The following is a 20,012-nucleotide window of genomic DNA, read 5'->3' on the forward strand; positions in this document are numbered from 1 at the left end:
AAGTCTTCTATCCTGAAGGCTTTCTAAATTTAGTGACTTTATTAAAGGTGTTACTCTAGTACTCAAATGTGAATATTCGTTTGTTATGAATTTCACTGCTCTATTTTGTGTCTGTTCTAGTTTCTTAATGTTTTCTTGAGTTGAGAGGTCCCAAACTGAGGATGCATATTCTATTATTGGCCTAACCAAGGTTAAATAACATTTAGTTTTATGTTCTTATTTGACTTATAGAAATTTCTTTTAATAAACCCTAATGCTTTGATTGATTTTTTTTTGATAGTTTCATCAATATGTGGATTCCATGACAGTTTTTCATTTATTATAACACCTATAGGTATTTTGCGTTTTTAGTCTGTGTTTCTTGTTTACCATGAATAAGATAAGTTAAATTAATTTGTTTTAGTTTTTTTTGTTAGGCCTACTGTTAATAACTGACATTTTTCTGGGTGGAAAGACATGCTCCAATTTGATTCCCATTTCTGTAATTCATCTAATTCTCTTTGTAAAATTTCTGTATCTTGTGTTGTTTTTATTGTTCTATATATTATGCAATCGTCTGCAAATAATCTGATCTAAGGATAATCCCTCACATTCACTCTGGCATTTAGGCCAATCTATATATAGAGGAGAATTAGAATTCAGATCTAGATCCAGATCTTTGTAGAAATAAGCGTAAATCTAGTGTTAATAAAAGTTTAAAGAGAAGGAAATAGAATTGTGTACTTTGTGCATTGGAATATCGGCTTTTAATAACATATTAGGTTAGTATTGCGAATAAAAATCGTTTTTGGGTAAATTTAAACGCTCCGATTGTGATCGTGAAATGGCTTAGTTGTTCTATGACGAAGACGTCGAAGTAATAACAAGTTACATTTTCATATTCTATCGTCCAGGATAAGAGGGAGTAGGCCTATAAGTGATCAGTGAGTGAGTTGGTCACGTCTAAGGATTTTATATTGTAGACTAGCATTCAAAACCGATTAGTAGGCCTATATAGTCGTACAATGGGCGTAGCCTGGATTGTTTTTAAGGGGGGGGGGATTTTTTTCGCACCCGACCCCTGCAAATATATATATATTTGACTGCATTAAAAAATTTAATTAAAAAAGCATCGATGCCAAAAGCGTTTTCTTGCATTCTTCATTGCAGCTCATTATTCATCCTATTAATAAAGGACCTTTTAAACAGTGTTTTACTTGAAAAATATTCTAATATGAATTTACAGGCTCTCACTACATTTAGGCCTAAAAACAACCGATTAAATTTGTTCCTTGAAAAGATAAGAATACCCCACATATTTAGATTAAGGCTTTAAGGATCACCGCCGAGAATAAAAATATTCGAAAAATAATATTTTAAAAAATCTCACTTGTAAGCGACACTTTGTTCAATAGGCATGTTTGTAACTTTGTTTTTGTTACAGAACTATAATTCAAAGCGCTTAACAAAAAATTTCGGAAGTGGGAGGAGAAATTAAGTGGACCAATAAGATTCTACTCTATTTTTTTTTTTTTTGCATTTTTAGGATTCTAGAATATATTGTGAGTTATAGACTGAAAATTGTTTATACAATAGAAAAATACCAATTTGAGTAAAGGTTGGAAAAAGGTGACTAGGAAAATAATATTTGGGTTCAGAACTCATTTCAATTGTTACTCTTATAACGAAAAGTTTCGTATGAATTCTAAATTTTCTAAAACAAAGTCTTTCTTAAAATAACTTATATAAATTTGTTTGCAATTACATAAACTATGTCGCCAAATTTGACTATTCTGTTTTAAAACGTCATGTTTTCGTCTGGGTAGGGGAGAGGGCGGTAGAGTGAAAACGTTAATCCTCGCTCTTTTTTATATTTAATAGTGATAAAATTTGAGACCAGAGTCTGTGTGTGACATAATATACAAATGGGTTAAAACATCAATATGTACCTTATATTATATAGATATTCAACTAATTTTGTTCACTAACTATGATTTCTCCATACAAATAGGACCGTATCCCCCCTTCTCAGAGGGCTAGAGTGGGGAGGACAGTAGAAGCAATTCCTCCCCTCACCTCACCGAATCGACTAAGAGACCAGAAGTGTAGCGATAGAATAGAAACATTAGGCCTATATAGTAATTTAACTAATTTCGTTCACAAACTATGATTTCTAAATAAAAGTAGGACCGCCCCACCCACTAAAAGGGCTTAGGTGGGAAGGGCAGTAGATGTATTCGCCCCCCACCCCACCCAATCGGCTAACAGGGAACGACATAGTATAAAGATCGGTTAAAATATCAATAACAAGTTTTAATTATATAGCTATTTAATTGATTCTGTTAACAAGCTGTGATATCTAAATAAATTGGACCGCCTCCCCCTCAAAAGTTTATGGTGGGGGGGGGGGATTGATGCCATCGCCACCTCCCCATCCCACCAAATCGGCCAACATACTAGAGAAGGGGGGGGGGCGAAATAATCTAAAATAGGTTCAAATATAAATAATTAGTATATATTATTAACATAACTAATAAATTCGTATACAAATTGTGTGATTGCTTTACTAAAATTCGTCCGCCAGCCCCCCTCCCGCTTTCTGAGTGGGGGGCTCGCCCCTACCGCCCCCCCCCCCCGATCCGCCAGTGGCTTCATATGACAAAATAATGTAGTTGTATACAATTATAATACAATGTCTACAAAAGCATGCTTCGATCGTGAAAATGGTATAGTTTTCTAAGCATAAAATTAGTTAGTGTGTATAGTAGGCCTCTATATTATTTTTTTTTTCGTCCACTGAAAGAGGAAGAACTAGTGATACATGAATGGTGCGTAAATCACGGTAAATGTATGCATGAATCAGTGCTTTTAAACTTATAGATTATTTTAAAATCTTAAATAAAGACCATCTGACATTAAGTCTACATTCATACGAGCCTAGGTTATGGTCTAAGCAAGGCCATTAAACGGGGCGCAGATTCCAAAGCCTACCCACATACACACTGTTTGCAACGCCCTTGCACAGGTTACCTTATTGTTGTCAGTGCGTTGACAGCTTGTCAAAACAAGTTCAAATATTTCCGCTTCGCACTGCTCACTTGTGGAAATATTATGCCAAACATTATAATTATTATTAAGAGTTGTTTGTTTTAACCCGTCAAAAAGATCATAGCACAAAACGCCTCTTAATCTTAAATATCACTTTCATCTGTCGCCTATTTGGTCTTTTGGACCGTTGGGGCAGAACACATGATCTGTTGACGTACATTCCTCTCTGTCTTTAGAATGAGCCCTCCAATGGCATACCTTTTTTTTCTTGGATGCTCTAAAACCAACCTTCCAGACCAGAAGACGACATATGCCTACATGAAGATCTTTTTGAAGGCCTTTAGTCTTCATACAATAATATTTTCTTCTGCTAACTTACACATACATTTGAAGTATAAAGCACATAGACTAACAGGCTTATATGGAGAACATGTGAAAACAATCTACATGACCAAAAAAAAGTATTTTACGTTGGGCAAGTCACAATGAGCTAGGGTTATCAGACGTCCGGCATAAGGAAGACATGCCCTCCTATCGTCATGTCCTATGTCAGGCAGGCATTGGCCCAAAGTGGGAAAATATCAGAGAGTTGTTTACTCTTGTTATTTCATCAATCGAATACAATTCTTCAAATATTTGAGTTGATCACACAAAGTCAGTCATTAATGGCAGATTGATGACACTGTTGGTATAAAATCGGTTCTTGGGACACAAGAGTGCTTTTGTTCATCAAGGCACAGAGGACAAGAGAACTAGACTCTACACAGGGCCGGATTTAAAGTAGGGCAGGCGGGGCTACAGCCCCCCCGGGAAATTCACAAGAAAGGGGCCTCCACAAAAGAGAAAAATATATCGGAATTTCGACGGGTCAGAAACTTTAAAGCATTTTTCTAATTTTTAATACCAAAACTTTTAATCTTACCTCGGGTGGAAACAATGTCGTGATTAAGAAGTGACTACTTATAGCTATAGCATGCTTGGAATATGTAAATACCGGTGCAACTCCGGATTTACGACAGTGCGTCTACCAACTTGGGCCTTACCCTCCACAAACTCAAACATCTGAACTTTTTAAAAACTAAAATATAGGCCTACATATTAAATATTTTAAACAAAACAACAACAACAAACAAACAAACAAAGGAAAGTGAGATTAAATGTACAAGTACTCTTTTTTTTTCTAGTAAAGTAAAGCATGCTTTTAGGTATAATTATTTCATTCATAAGTGCATTTTTATTCAAGGTTTCGAAAGAGTGTAGAGGCCTCCACAAAACTCTTTCCCCAGGGCCTCCATTTAAATCCGGTTCTGACTCTACATTAACTTTGAAAAAAAAAGGTACCATATATATTCTTCTCACAAAATACAATTTCAAGACAATGTGAATGAAGTTCCACACGAAGGATTAAGCGAAGGATAAACAAGAGAGAGCTACTGCGATACTACGTCTGAGAAATGTCATAATTAGTCAAGGCCTGGTAGTTTTATTCTTTGATTGCCTGTCATAGTCATTAAGACTTAATTTTTTTTTTGTTGTGAAGCTTTCTCTTTTCTCCGTCTCCATTTCATTAGAAGTAAAAGTTATAAGACCTACACCAAGTGACGCCACTGCCGACAATCTAGAGTTTTATTCTAGAGCCCAAACCTCTAGCATGACGGCGGAGATAGCACTCCAGAGCACATATTACACGACCAGGCAGCCATCCTTTTGGATGTGGGAGTGTATCTATATCTATCTATATATATATATATATATAACAACAGTTTGACTATAGGCATATTGTGCCTATACATTGAGCCTTGGTGAGCGATTTGAAAAAGTAGCACCGTAGATATACTGCAGAAACCAAATGATATGGAGACCTATGAGGAGACCACGAAAAAAAAAATTATCGAAGAGACAGATCTAGACATTTAGCAAGTTTGGGCATTGAGACTAAAGCTAGAGTATGACCAGGCCAGGGCCCTCTTTGGGCTGTATTGCCGCTGAGATAGTGTTTTACTCCAAAGACAATTTTAATTAAACAAAAAAAAAAAGCCCGTTTTGGTGAGTTATAGAGGACTTTTATGCTATAAAGTATACAACTATCAAAAAATTCATCACAAAAAATAGATTAATTAGAAACACAATTCCAAATAATAAAAGACGATTCCGCTATGTGGTACAGTTGTCATTGGTCATTGTGGTAATGTAATAATCGTAATAATCACCCCTTAAAATATAAGTAGGTCAGCCTTTGATAACACAGATATCCTACTGTTTTATATTTCTTAAGTAGCTGCCAATAGCACGATAAACACGTCATTGTTTAAATAACAGAAAAAGTCAAACTTCATGACTGCATTCTTTCACGTTACCATGACATCCATTTGTACTACATTACATTTAGAATGGATTAGGTTATTTTGAGATGCATTTTCTAATAAATAGCAGAATACCAGTACACTTCTACACCAGCCATAGTAAAACTCAACTTTCACATAGACATATTTTTAGTTAGGAAAATCTCAATTTCAAATGTACGTTAATTGAAACTATGCTACAAATACAACACAAACACAATCATTTCATTCATCATTCAAATGATTGAGCCATTCATAAACAAACAAAATGCCGCTTTGTTATTGTTTTGAAACACCGTGACAATTATCTCCCAGTTTTGACTTTATCACTATTAAGAGATGCCCCCTCCCCGTTTTCTTCAAAGAAACATCAAAGAACTTCCGTTTAAAAGAAGAAAAAAAAATCAATTAGAGGCTAAAGCAAATATTTACATTTTCTTCATAAAAAGAATAAAAATATAACTGGTGACTGTACAACAATCTTTTTTATTTCCTTAAAAGAAAAAAAAAACACATTTTATTATTAAATATCATTATATACAAATTTCCTACTAGGGACTAAATTTGACACAAGGAACTTTGTGCGCAAGTTTCCTAAGTGAGTAGTGCATTTCTTTTTGTATTCATGCTCTGACCAAAGCATTGGCCCGAATATTTTGTTTACAGTTTTTTATGTGCCCGATCGCCCTCATGTGTGTTCATATATGGCTTCAGAACTTTTATACCTCGGCCTTTTGTTTACGATAACAATAACATGTGTATATTGTGAGGGTAAGTTTCAATTTTTGATCTGCTTATGTTTATAAACATCTCCATGACCGAAATTCATCACAACAGTGTGACCTCGCTCATAGAAGAAAAACAACATGGCGCCTGCCCCGAGCAGGGCACCCCCTGAAACCAGGCCAAGTGGACACATTTTTAAAACTTGTAATAGCTGTACATTCTGTCAGAGGCTTTAAAAATACCATCCATATCGTACCCGTACGACCTTTTGAAAAAATTGCATTTTTTTTATAATGCAGTCCTAGATCTGTTGCTTAGTCTAATAACATCTTTACTCTGTCTCTATCACTAGTGTATAAAAATGGGAGGGGATGCCAATTTTTTTTTTTATGTCAATAAAAATGTTATAGGGGAAAAAAATACGAACAGATGAATGATGTTTTAGCTCTTATAGATCTTATAGATCTTATCTACTACTAGAATCTACTACACTAGCCTAATTCTAGGTCTAGATTATGGCTCTGGGCTGGCATTTCTATGACTAGACACTAGATTTGACTAGATTATATTGATTATATTATTTACTTGACTTATCAGACTTAGATCTAGAACTAGAAAAAAGAAGTATCTAGAATTAGAATCTAGATCTAGATTAGGACACTTGACTTAGGTCTAGTTACTAGATTAGATTCTATTCTAATTCTAGATCTAGAATCTAGATCTATAATTATATAATATATTTCTTGTATAGACCTATGGCTATAGTCTATAGTATAGAAAGATTCTAGATAGATCTAGTTAAATCTAGTAGATTTAGCTAATTTAAGTACATAGTTACTTAGATATGCCCTAGAATAGATCTATATTGACTATATAATAGTATATACTAGTAACTAGTATATAGATATTGATCTTGATGAGTAGATTGTCAGCTGGTTGTTGCATACTAGACTAGACTAGAGACTCTAGTCTAGAGTCTAAATTTAGTCAATTTAGTCTAGGTAGACAAGAATCTAAATATTACTATAAATCTATATAATTATAATATACATCTAATCAAGAGATAAAAGTCAAGATTCTAGAATGTAATTATTCTATAATAATCTAATAATTACACTTATTATTTGTAATACTAAATCTATATTTTTTTAAGATTGTCTTCAGATATAATATATAAATCTAGATATTAAATATATTATTATATATAAAATAATGGTAATGTCTTCGATTAAATAAAATAAATATTGATGAATATTTGTTTTCTTGGATCTATATATAGACTAGATTGACTAGCCTATATGTCAATATTCATTGTGAAAATGCGTAAAAAAAACATGGTAAAATAATTAAAGTTCTTACATGTTTTTGATCTAGATTTACAAGAGCTAAGTATTTGGAATTCAAATAGATCTAGAGCCTAGGTCTAGATCTAAATTTAGATCTAGCAGATCCTCTAAAAGTAGTGCTAATATTTTAGGCGAGGCATTATCTATTATCTTCAGTCTAGATCTTTTTAAATTATTTTATTTTAATTATTTCTGTATCGCATTATGTGGCATTGTTGTCAGTGTAATTATTAAGAATTGATTGTTTATATATTGAAATATATTCAGTTACTAATTCAATGATAAGAACCAACAATTATAATAAAGGCCAGATGTGCGTAATCTATATAAAATATAGGTGTTGTTTCAAGTGTAGTGTATTTCTTTATGATTTATCAATGAAAAAGCAATCCTTTCACTTGCAGTAATGAACTTACATCGCTAATATTAATCTCAAGCCTCAAGTATGATTCTGATTTCATAAACATACCTATCGTCAGTCATGTTGTCTATTATAATGTTATGCTTCATTGCCCTGCTTTGGCTAAGCCAAGCTGGAAGTGCTAATAATATTAAAATAAAGTAGGACTAAACTCATTCTTAAAAAATGTGTAGAAATACCTAATGTACTAGTACTCTAGCAGTGTGCAATAAAAAGATCTATTCTGCAATGGTACAATATCCATGCTTCTTAATTAATTACTAGAATTGACATGATTCAAACTATTCTCATTGTACATATATATAGTCACATGATTTCAATTTTTTTTAGACTACTAAAAAAGGATTTTCTTTTATTGACCAAAAACAGTTAAAAAAAAAAAAAAATTCCAGCTTCAAACCACAAGTTTATGTAGATATATTTTCATTCTTGTTTTAAACTCATTTTCAGCAGGTATAATAAAACAAATATTTATAAAAAATACTTATTTTTTGTTACATTTAAAACAATATAGTGTTTCTATTCTTTAATTAATCTTAACAAAAAATTTTCTTTATTCTTGAAAAACAGTAAACTTAATGATTTATGTTATGCTTATGTGTTTCACAGTAAAATAGTTATATTTATATAATATATATATATATATATTTAATATTTGTTTTTAGGAGTTACAAATGAATCAGAAGTGATTTTGGTACCAGCACCATATCGCATAATAGTTCTTGACCAGAAAGCACCCTTGCTTATTAATTGTTCAGTTAATATCACAGGATCAATTCAGTTGTACAATTATACATGGCGCAAGGATGGCAAACTGATTGAAGAAAATCGTCGTAAGGCAAGGGTTCGAGATGCTGAAAGGAAAAAACTTAAGGATTTACCCCGTGTCAATCAATTCAGTATTTTTCCTAATGGTTCCTTGTATCTTCCAAATGGTTTTCTTTCATTACATGGAGTAAAAAATACAACAAAAAACAGGAAACTTGATGGAGTATATGAATGCATTGTCAATACTTCTAAAGGTGCCACCTTGGCGAGAAAAGTGAAAGTGGTCAGTGCAAGTAAGTGTACCCTTTAATTAATATTTAAACATTACAATTCATTTCATTAGTTTTGTTCCTTATGCTTCTGTTAGTGACAGACACAGAAATTTATGACATTTTTTTTTTGTTAAAACATTTGAGTAAGCAGTTGTAGTTTTTTATTTAAAGATATCAATTTTTTTTTTGAAGGAAAATAAAATACCAATACATGAAGAAAATCCCAACATATTCCAGTTTAATTAGAGGTGATTTATGAGGTATTTAGGAATTTAGTGGGTTTTTTTTATGCTATAGATTAAAGCAAAATAAAAAAAAAGTTTTTAAAATAGTAAAATCACATTAGACTTGAGTATAAACAAATAATTCTTCAATTAGCCAAAAAATAATCACCTCAAAGATTTAAAAAAAAATGTTTATGTTTATTTAAAATGTATACAATATATCACCCTATCTCTCTATATTTATAACTGTATTTATTCAATGTTATCTGAAAAAGCAATTTGTTAAGGCAATGACTTTTCGATCAATGATTTGTTTTTCTTGTTAATTCAGATGATTAGTTAAATATAAATTAAGTTTAATAATATAAACAAAAATATGTTTGAAGTTTAGATCATTTAAAAATAGAATCAGCATATCAAAGTCTATTCATTTTGGATTGTATGGTACAGGCTAAACTTGTCTGCACATAAATACCTTACACAGTATTGCACACTCAAACAGCAACAATACATTTGACCATTAATAATAAGATTGTAAGTTTTACTGCTGCACGAGTGAACGAGTGTATAGAAAATACAAAATATTTATATAGGAACATAATACGATTTTGTGATAAGCTGAGGATTTTTTTTTTTTGTTTAACGGTCATCACCTTCATACTCGTAGCAGAGGCAAGTTTCTGTAACTACCGATCTTAAAGTCTCACTTGTGTGTATATCAGTTGCACCAGTTTTTTTGAGGACATCAAGCTTTTTGTCCAGTAGATCACAAACACAACAATAGTATGCCGTACATACCATTTTAACATTGTACCTATCTCGTTGGCGCTAAATTACATCTTTTCAGGCGCGTTATCTTTTGGTCTTATACACCGGATTTCAATTCAGTTCTCTTTATATACATTTGGGTGGGATTTTTTATGTTATCATTCATTATGAAATTTTAATTGTATTGCAACATTTTGCGGGTTAAATTATAAAATAATGTAACTTAACATTATCTGTCGGATAGTAACCCGTTTTCGTTAACGATACATAATGGTTAACCTTCGCATTAATCATTCCACTAGTTTTTTTTACTACTACTAATTTGGGATCTTTCAATCTGCCTACTGTCGGGTAATGACCAGTTTTCGATAATGCGCATATCGCTGGTTAAAGATCTGAATCCATCAGCCTAAGCACTCCACAGTTTTATTGGCTCTGCTTGGGGAGGCAGCGTGCGAGCTTAGAAGACAATGTCATCCAATGTACTTTGAGCACCAGAGGGCGCCCCTTCTTTTTTCTTCACATAAAAGAAAACATTTTAGAAGAATGAATTTCTCTATTGTAAATATATGATAGAAGCCGTTGACTTTCTGAGCTACTGTTGGTAGTCTGTAGTTGATTGAGATCTAGATCTATCTAGAGATCTCTCTCTTTCTCTCTCTCTCTCTCTCTCTTTCTCTCTCTCTCTCTCTCTCTCTCTCTCTCTCTCTCTCTTTCTCTCTCTTTCTCTCTCTCTCTCTCTCTCTCTCTCTATATATATATATATATATATATATATATATATATATATATATATATATATATATGGGGATATATATATATATATTTTTTTTTTTCAGTCAGTGTTTTTGTCTCACGCATCCTTTTTTATATTTACACAAACTGTTAGTTCATTAAGTGATGTAACAACGTATGCTAATTGCATTTCGAGAGGCTCAATGCATTATGTCCAATGGAACATTTGTATATTCTGGTTGGGCTGTTGGACAAGGTCGAATTTTGTCTAACCCTCTTTTCTTCTGCTTAACTACAGAAATCAATAACTCGTGTGAGAGTAAGGCTGGCCTAAAGAAATCAGGGGGAGGGGCGGGTGGCGATCCACCAGGGCTAGCTCTTCTGTTGGACAAAATGTTGTTAATGCATGGATCTGAACTTGAACAAAATGCGCCATTTCCCCTCGACCTCCCACTTTTGTCCCCCCCCCCCCTCTTTCTCACTCGACCTTGTTTATCGTTGATGTCAAAACTAAGACGAACAAAGTTTGAATAGATGTGCAATATGAGTGTCTGCACCAGTTTGTGTGTGTCATGAGTGGTTAGGGTCACCACCAGTTTCTGTGTGTCATGAGTGGTTAGTGTCTCCACCAGTTTCTGTGTCATGAGTGGTTAGGGTCACCACCAGTTTGTGTGTGTCATGAGTGGTTAGTGTCTTCACCAGTTTCTGTGTGTCATGAGTGGTTAGTGTCTCCACCAGTTTCTGTGTGTAATGAGTGGTTAGGGTCAACACCAGTTTCTGTGTGTTATGAGTGGTTAGTGTCTCCATCAGTTTCTGTGTGTCATGAGTGGTTAGTATCTTCACCAGTTTCTGTGTCATGAGTGGTTAGGGTCACCACCAGTTTCTGTGTGTCATGAGTGGTTAGTGTCTCCACCAGTTTCTGTGTCATGAGTGGTTAGTGTCTCCACCAGTTTCTTTGTGTCATGAGTGGTTAGTGTCTCCACCAGTTTCTGTGTCATGAGTGGTTAGGGTCACCACCAGTTTGTGTGTGTCATGAGTGGTTAGTGTCTCCACCAGTTTCTGTGTGTCATGAGTGGTTAGTGTCTCCACCAGTTTCTGTGTGTCATGAGTGGTTAGTGTCTCCACCAGTTTCTGTGTGTAATGAGTGGTTAGTGTCTCCACCAGTTTCTGTGTGTCATGAGTGGTTAGTGTCTCCACCAGTTTCTGTGTGTCATGAGTGGTTAGTGTCTTCACCAGTTTCTGTGTGTCATGAGTGGTTAGTGTCTCCACCAGTTTCTGTGTGTCATGAGTGGTTAGTGTCACCACCAGTTTCTGTGTGTCATGAGTGGTTAGTGTCTCCACCAGTTTCTGTGTGTCATGAGTGGTTAGTGTCTTCACCAGTTTCTGTGTGTCATGAGTGGTTAGTGTCTCCACCAGTTTCTGTGTGTCATGAGTGGTTAGTGTCACCACCAGTTTCTGTGTGTCATGAGTGGTTAGTGTCACCACCAGTTTCTGTGTGTCATGAGTGGTTAGTGTCTCCACCAGTTTCTGTGTGTCATGAGTGGTTAGTGTCTTCACCAGTTTCTGTGTGTCATGAGTGGTTAGTGTCTCCACCAGTTTCTGTGTGTAATGAGTGGTTAGGGTCAACACCAGTTTCTGTGTGTCATGAGTGGTTAGTGTCTCCACCAGTTTCTGTGTGTCATGAGTGGTTAGTGTCACCACCAGTTTCTGTGTGTCATGAGTGGTTAGTGTCTCCACCAGTTTCTGTGTGTTATGAGTGGTTAGTGTCTCCACCAGTTTGTGTGTCATGAGTGGTTAGTGTCTCCACCAGTTTCTGTGTGTCATGAGTGGTTAGTGTCTCCACCAGTTTCTGTGTGTCATGAGTGGTTAGTGTCTCCACCAGTTTCTGTGTGTCATGAGTGGTTAGTGTCTCCACCAGTTTCTGTGTGTAATGAGTGGTTAGGGTCAACACCAGTTTCTGTGTGTCATGAGTGGTTAGTGTCTCCACCAGTTTCTGTGTGTCATGAGTGGTTAGTGTCACCACCAGTTTCTGTGTGTCATGAGTGGTTAGTGTCTCCACCAGTTTCTGTGTGTCATGAGTGGTTAGTGTCTCCACCAGTTTGTGTGTCATGAGTGGTTAGTGTCTCCACCAGTTTCTGTGTGTCATGAGTGGTTAGTGTCTCCACCAGTTTCTGTGTGTCATGAGTGGTTAGTGTCTCCACCAGTTTCTGTGTGTAATGAGTGGTTAGTGTCTCCACCAGTTTCTGTGTGTCATGAGTGGTTAGTGTCTCCACCAGTTTCTGTGTGTCATGAGTGGTTAGTGTCACCACCAGTTTCTGTGTGTCATGAGTGGTTAGTGTCTCCACCAGTTTCTGTGTGTCATGAGTGGTTAGTGTCTTCACCAGTTTCTGTGTGTCATGAGTGGTTAGTGTCTCCACCAGTTTCTGTGTGTCATGAGTGGTTAGTGTCTCCACCAGTTTGTGTGTCATGAGTGGTTAGTGTCTCCACCAGTTTCTGTGTCATGAGTGGTTAGGGTCACCACCAGTTTGTGTGTGTCATGAGTGGTTAGTGTCTCCACCAGTTTCTGTGTGTCATGAGTGGTTAGTGTCTCCACCAGTTTCTGTGTCATGAGTGGTTAGGGTCACCACCAGTTTGTGTGTGTCATGAGTGGTTAGTGTCTCCACCAGTTTCTGTGTGTCATGAGTGGTTAGTGTCTCCACCAGTTTCTGTGTGTCATGAGTGGTTAGTGTCTCCACCAGTTTGTGTGTCATGAGTGGTTAGTGTCTCCACCAGTTTCTGTGTCATGAGTGGTTAGGGTCACCACCAGTTTGTGTGTGTCATGAGTGGTTAGTGTCTCCACCAGTTTGTGTGTGTCATGAGTGGTTAGTGTCTTCACCAGTTTCTGTGTGTCATGAGTGGTTATTGTCTCCACCAGTTTCTGTGTGTAATTAGTGGTTAGGGTCAACACCAGTTTCTGTGTGTTATGAGTGGTTAGTGTCACCACCAGTTTCTGTGTGTCATGAGTGGTTAGTGTCTCCACCAGTTTCTGTGTCATGAGTGGTTAGGGTCACCACCAGTTTGTGTGTGTCATGAGTGGTTAGTGTCTCCACCAGTTTGTGTGTGTTATGAGTGGTTAGTGTCTCCACCAGTTTCTGTGTCATGAGTGGTTAGGGTCACCACCAGTTTGTGTGTGTCATGAGTGGTTAGGGTCACCACCAGTTTGTGTGTGTCATGAGTGGTTAGGGTCACCACCAGTTTGTGTGTGTCATGAGTGGTTAGGGTCACCACCAGTTTGTGTGTGTCATGAGTGGTTAGTGTCTCCACCAGTTTCTGTGTCATGAGTGGTTAGGGTCACCACCAGTTTCTGTGTGTCATGAGTGGTTAGTGTCTCCACCAGTTTCTGTGTCATGAGTGGTTAGGGTCACCACCAGTTTGTGTGTGTCATGAGTGGTTAGGGTCACCACCAGTTTCTGTGTGGATGTTAAATCCTAGGTACTCAAAAATATTTTGACTAACATATTGGTTAAATATGTGCATTTTATTTTCCAACCCTGCCCTTTAAAAGATACATTTGTAATAATTTGATATGTAAACTTTCTGCTACCACTTTAAGTCTTGTTAGTTAATGGAATAAAACAATTAATGCACATATATGTAGTATTACCTATATTATTAGCATTGAAATTATGAAATTGGTTAACGATACAGGTTTGAAGAAATTTAGCGTTAACTCATATCTTACGTTACTCGAATGATTTCTTGCTGCATTGATTAATAAGTGGAAAAGTCTGTAAACTTAATTAGTTGTTAAATTATTGAAAAATGTTTGTACGTAGGCATGGCAAGTATGCAGCTAGCAAGCTACATGGGGTCCTTTATGTTTATCTTTGCTGCAGCGATGACATTTCGTTAATTAGTGACATCTTGGATCGTTAATACCGAAAGTTTATAGCATATATCATTTGTAGTGGATTGAATAGAGTCCAACGGCGAAGGCAGGAAAAGAAAGCTGATCAAAATGAGGTGCTTGTATTTTACAAAGTTGAATGGAGACACCAGCATTGGCCAACAAAGTTGATTTGATCAGTACTAAGGTGTCGGTACAAAGGCTCTTGAAGGAACACGTTGTCACATCCAGAACACGTTGCCACCTTTGTAACAACAGGACATGGAATCCTCACTTGACACGTTCCAAAGAGAAGACGGGCGATAAAAAGAAAGATTCTATTGGAACATTAATTAGTTTGCACACAACGTTTAACATCAACAACATCTTCAAGTACAGTGATATAATGTAATAAAATAAGCATCTATTCATGTTTTATACACTTTATATAGCTATGGTTAAGTTAAATAACTTTCATTAAGGTATTTCATAATCACGGCTCCATTTTTTGTTATTTACTTCTAGATCTAGTCTAGATAAAGCCCGTTCTTCTACGTGTCTAGTTGTTCAAGACACAACTCTAAACGTATGGCCGTGACAATTAGATAAATAACATGCCTGGTTTTATGTACACTTTCTAGAATTATACTTTGGCTTAGAGGTTGTTTTTTTTGGCTAAACTATTTTAAGACTGGTTTGCCTTTTAATGACTGCATATTGTTTTTAAAAATATTTTCTTTAAGGCTAATGACACAGCCTAGTATGCAATTAAAATTAGATAGGAGATTATGATTATAGTAAATATAAAAAATAATCTATCCAAAGCTCTTATCTTACCCCTGGGACCAAAACCCCAAGCAATGCAAGTGTTAACAAAAAAAAACAAACGCATCATGCCCGAGCACAGCACACTTGAGGGAAAAAAAAAAAGCAAATATGCGACTCCTAAGACAATTTAATGTAACCATTGCTGCGCTTAGGTGACACCCTATTTAGATATACCTGGTTTATAGGACTAACCACATTGTTGACATTAGATCTAAATAATAGATTTTTTTTTTTCAAAAGTAATTCCCTTGTGTTTATTTTGATTTTAGAAATCGCATTTTGTGTCCTCCGATCCTCGAGTTCTTGACCCCGTGAAAATATTCAGGTTTTTAGAGTCGTATGACTTGACGCTGAGTCTAACGATGTGATAGAAAGTGTTGCGAAGCATGACTTTTGGTCGTCTTTCTGGTCACGACAGCTTCTTTACTTGATGGGACATTTCATGTACCGGTATCTCTAATAGAGTTAGGGAAAAATGTATCCACCACATAAGCACAGACTGTTTTGAAATACACTTACATGGTTTGAAACAAATCTTACCAATGATGCTTACTTAATGTGCAATACATATTGAATTTATGATTTATTATATTTAGATATGATTTATAAGCAGAAAATCCGTGTACACGTTGGCCGTTTCGGTAAAATTTGATTTAGACTTAACATTTGAGAATTATTTTGACTAGAAAAGGCATGTGTCCTACTCTCGTTAGCATAGAGCTACTTTAATGTCGTTAAGCCTGTCAAAAGCTTTTCTATTAGCTCTAATTCATCACACTTGTACGGTTCTTGAAACGTCAATGAAGTGAACAGAGTAGTTTCTTTTTCTGACAAGTTTAGTATGACGCATTCCAAATGGGGGGAAAAAAAAGTTGGGTAGGGAGGGACGTGTGCTTTTGTTCATAATGTTAGGATTGATTTTCTTTTCACTGTGTTGTTTAAGCCCGAACTGTTGAACCAGGAAAGAAGCCCTATGACCTTATGACTTAGGATGAGGTGATGCGAATATAATTTTGGTATGGGGGGGGGGGAGGGTAGAGACATGGAGGCGAGGGTGGTGGATATTGCTAATGACCGCACATGTCACACTTAGTAACTTGATGTGTTAACCGTTAACAGCACGTGTAGAGATCAGAAACTGAACGAGAGAGAAAGCTCTCTAAGCGCTGCCTCCGCCCCCCAATTTGTGTTAAGTACAGGTAGACTTACAGCTTTGTGTACACTCAATGTACTTGAAAGTAAGTTCAACACTGGTTCTGTCAAATCTCAGGAGAAAACATACATTTATTTTGTAAACTTCATGTACGAAGTGCCTTTTTGTGTCCATTGAGAAGCTGTTTGTTAGTCTGGTAACCGAACTAGCGAATGTCTTGGTGCATTGTTGGAGTGGAACTGGAGGGAGGGGCAAACAGTAGACAATCAAAATAGTCTCTATTACTCTAGACGAAGAGAGAGACTATTGTATCTACGGTAGAGGGAGTATCGTATCGACGCAACAAAGTAGATGCAGACACTTTGTCCCCCACAGAAGTAGTCTTTTCTTATAGAACTGTTTAGAGTATTAGCGTTGTGTGGAGCACGGACATGTTCACCGTTTGGTTGACGTTTTGTATGTTGTCATCGTGCATTGAAATCGTTTCCTGTGCAGCGCTTGTTTTTAATTGCTTCATTTATAAATAACAAATCACTTGATCTGCTTAATTTATCTATCTACTTTATCACTTACTGATGAATGAGTGGAACTTTTAGTAGGGAGTAGAACTACTAAAATTAATATAAATGTTAACCCTCAAAAAAGTTGTTCGATTCACTTTAAAACTGCTTATCTTACTATGAATTAAGCAAGTGTATATCTTAATTTACAACAGATTAATTAGTTTACTCTGATGAATCAATTTTTTATAAAATTCCTAGCGTTGCTAGTGGCAAGTTAAAATCCATCCAGATACAGTTCATTTCTTTGAATCCTGCTATTCATTATGTCACGTCTTAGCTTGTAGAATGAATTGGAATGTCGAGGCTTTTTTTTTATAAAGAAATACTGACCATGTAATATAATCTTAAACATATATTGATTCTGTTTCTGTCCTGTATCTCTCATTGGAATTATACAGAGCAACAATCATTGAAACATTTCAAAGTGGATACGTTCTACATGAAAAGCACATTTTTAACAAGAAAAACGTTAAAATACTTTTTTTCAAAAGACAATACCTCCTTTATACAACTTGTGCGATCGTTTTACTCTTAATAACTAATGAATTAAAAAAAAACAGTGGAACATTTTGTACCCCGCCCCCTCCTTCCTCCCTGAGAAAGAATCCTGGTTAGCGAATGTATAGATCTACTACATTTTATAATAGTCCAATGATAGGCGTTTAGATCTAGAAGACTAAGCGCAAAATTTGCATGAACATTAATCTATTAAACCCTTGAATCAATAATGCCTTACATTCGGAAATTCCCGAACGCGATGTTCCTTTCAAGAACGCGATAGTCCTTTCAAAATTGATGTTGGATCTAGATTATGCTAGATGTAGACTTATTTCTATAGCCAAATTTTATTTCTTTTTTTATACATTGAAAAATTATAACGGTTAAACTAGACTTTTCCCCATGTGGCCAACGAGCAAGTAATTCTTTTCTAATCGATATACATCAACTGTTAAATTCAAAAAAATCGTTAGAACCGTTTTTGAGATCCGTGTCCACTCTCTATGAATTTGTAACTTAAATATAGCTACACATAAGAATAAAAAACACACAAACTCTGAGAGTAACTAAGGAAGGTTAGTTGATGAAATTGCGCACATTGTTTTTGATCGTATGAAATGCGCACGCATACATTTATATTGATTTGAATCGCCTTCTGTATATTTGTATTGTTTATTTTTTTGTCTTAAATTCAAGGGTTCATTATATAGGTTTCAAAAGTTCGACAAGCTAGATAGAACCTGATAAGTTAGAGGTTCCCTAATAAAATTTAAATAATTCTTTCATTTACAAACATATAAACCAAATGTATACTCCAAACCCATTTTTTCCTACTCTTGTTTCAAATCATATTTCAAATTGCAATTTGGCCTCTCGCTAGTCATTCGCAGCTTACACAAGAAGAAATTATTTTCAGACTGCGGTGGATGAGTGGGGCAGCTTCAAGTTACACATTAGACATTTAGACATGATCATAAATATGGCTTCTTAAAAACATCTCTTCACTTTCATATTTTCTTATGTTGGTCGAACTGCCGAATACGAAATTTCATTTCTTTAGCCAGTTTCCAGAGCAAGCGCATGATACTTGAAGTAGATGTAACAATGTTGGCGGCTATTATGTTATTAAATTGTTGACAGGACAATAAGAATGCACAGAAATCCATTAATTACGGATATATTTGCGTATGTTACGTATGGGAATGTTAATCTATATAGTGTAACGGATGCATGTGCAATAAGCTTTATTTGAAGTATTTCTAAATACCTTGATAATTCTGGATGCGTGCGTACCTTGAAAGGTGTCTTACATATGCGAGTCCTAATGCAATCCGTCACAAAACAGTATACAATAACAAACAGGATCAAAGGCTCAATGACTAAGTTCACTCCAGATGAAAATATAACAATCTTTAATGCAGAATGGGCCACAGTCGAGTCAGTCAATACAACGATGTTATCCCTTTGAGAGCCTAGCAATAACTGATCTAAAAGTCTACACTAATCTCTAACCTAAACGTCTATGTCGTCACTATAAAATGTGCGCTCACAGTCAGTCTACTATAGTGCATAACAAAACTAATTAAATTGTCTAACTATAGTTATACTATATAGATCTAGTTATAGTAGTGATGTTGATGTGGACACTTGAGTGAACTTGTATTTCCATTTGTTTGGACCGATAAATTTTCTTAACATCACACAATGATTCATTTGAAAAAAGGTATTTGGAAGTTCTTTGTATAAACAGGTACCAAGGAATCAATTTAGTATCATTCGAAATATTAGTACGAAATAAGCAGGGGAAACAAAAAAAAAAAGAAGATCTCTCGTGGCCATTAGTGAAACAAAACAGTTAAAAACTAGAGTGGACTAAGATATTTGACCAGGAACAGACTGTGTGTGTGTGTGAAAATTGTGTTAGTCGGCATGGTTTAGATTTAAACATCTCTGAAGATTCATCAGCAATTGGTTATCCGGTCAGCTGGAACATTTGATGTAAATGTAATGCGCTACGAAATAGTGTTTTAAGGAGCGGGTTGACACACTTATATAAATGTCTATCAATAAACGCACTATATAATGAGCATTAAGGCGAGCAGGACAGGTCACACAAAAAGTCTTGGGTCATCCACTGCACCCAAACTGGTCCCCGGACGTCTTGACCAAATCTTGCTTCCGGAAAAGTTTGGGTATTAGGGCGAGAGAGTGAGGTCGACGTGTTGCACGAATCCTCCTCACTTTAATCAACATTTTCTGCGCAAGTCACTTAGTCATCCAAATAACCCAGTGGAAAGCCCTCAGCCCCCCCCCCCCATGACAAAAGTGTCATCATCGATAAAAAAAAAGGCTTGCAAGTGCTAATTAATAATATTTACTAAAAAAAATAAATAAATATGTAATTCCAAACTGCTAGTCGCTGTTATAGAACGAACTCAAAACTACAGTCCTTATCAAGACTAATAAGTAAGAAGAG

The 20,012-nt window shown here is 35.6% G+C and overlaps 1 protein-coding gene across 2 annotated transcripts in view; it reads left to right on the top strand.

Annotated features, from left to right (window-relative positions):
• The first annotated feature begins 5,970 nt into the window (after positions 1-5,970).
• LOC106066595 (immunoglobulin superfamily DCC subclass member 4-like) overlaps positions 5,971-20,012 on the top strand; it is a 50,418-nt gene continuing 36,376 nt past the window's right edge. Inside the window, exons 1-2 of one of the 2 annotated variants that reach the window (XM_013225664.2) lie at positions 5,971-6,140; positions 8,528-8,923. In XM_013225664.2, the coding sequence (XP_013081118.2) occupies positions 6,074-6,140; positions 8,528-8,923 (463 nt within the window). In that variant the 5' untranslated portion in view covers positions 5,971-6,073. The remainder of the gene's footprint in view (positions 6,141-8,527; positions 8,924-20,012) is intronic. The other variant, XM_056028910.1, reaches the window with a different exon arrangement.

Source organism: Biomphalaria glabrata, chromosome 1 (genome assembly GCF_947242115.1).
Source record: "Biomphalaria glabrata chromosome 1, xgBioGlab47.1, whole genome shotgun sequence".
NCBI lineage: Eukaryota > Metazoa > Mollusca > Gastropoda > Planorbidae > Biomphalaria > Biomphalaria glabrata.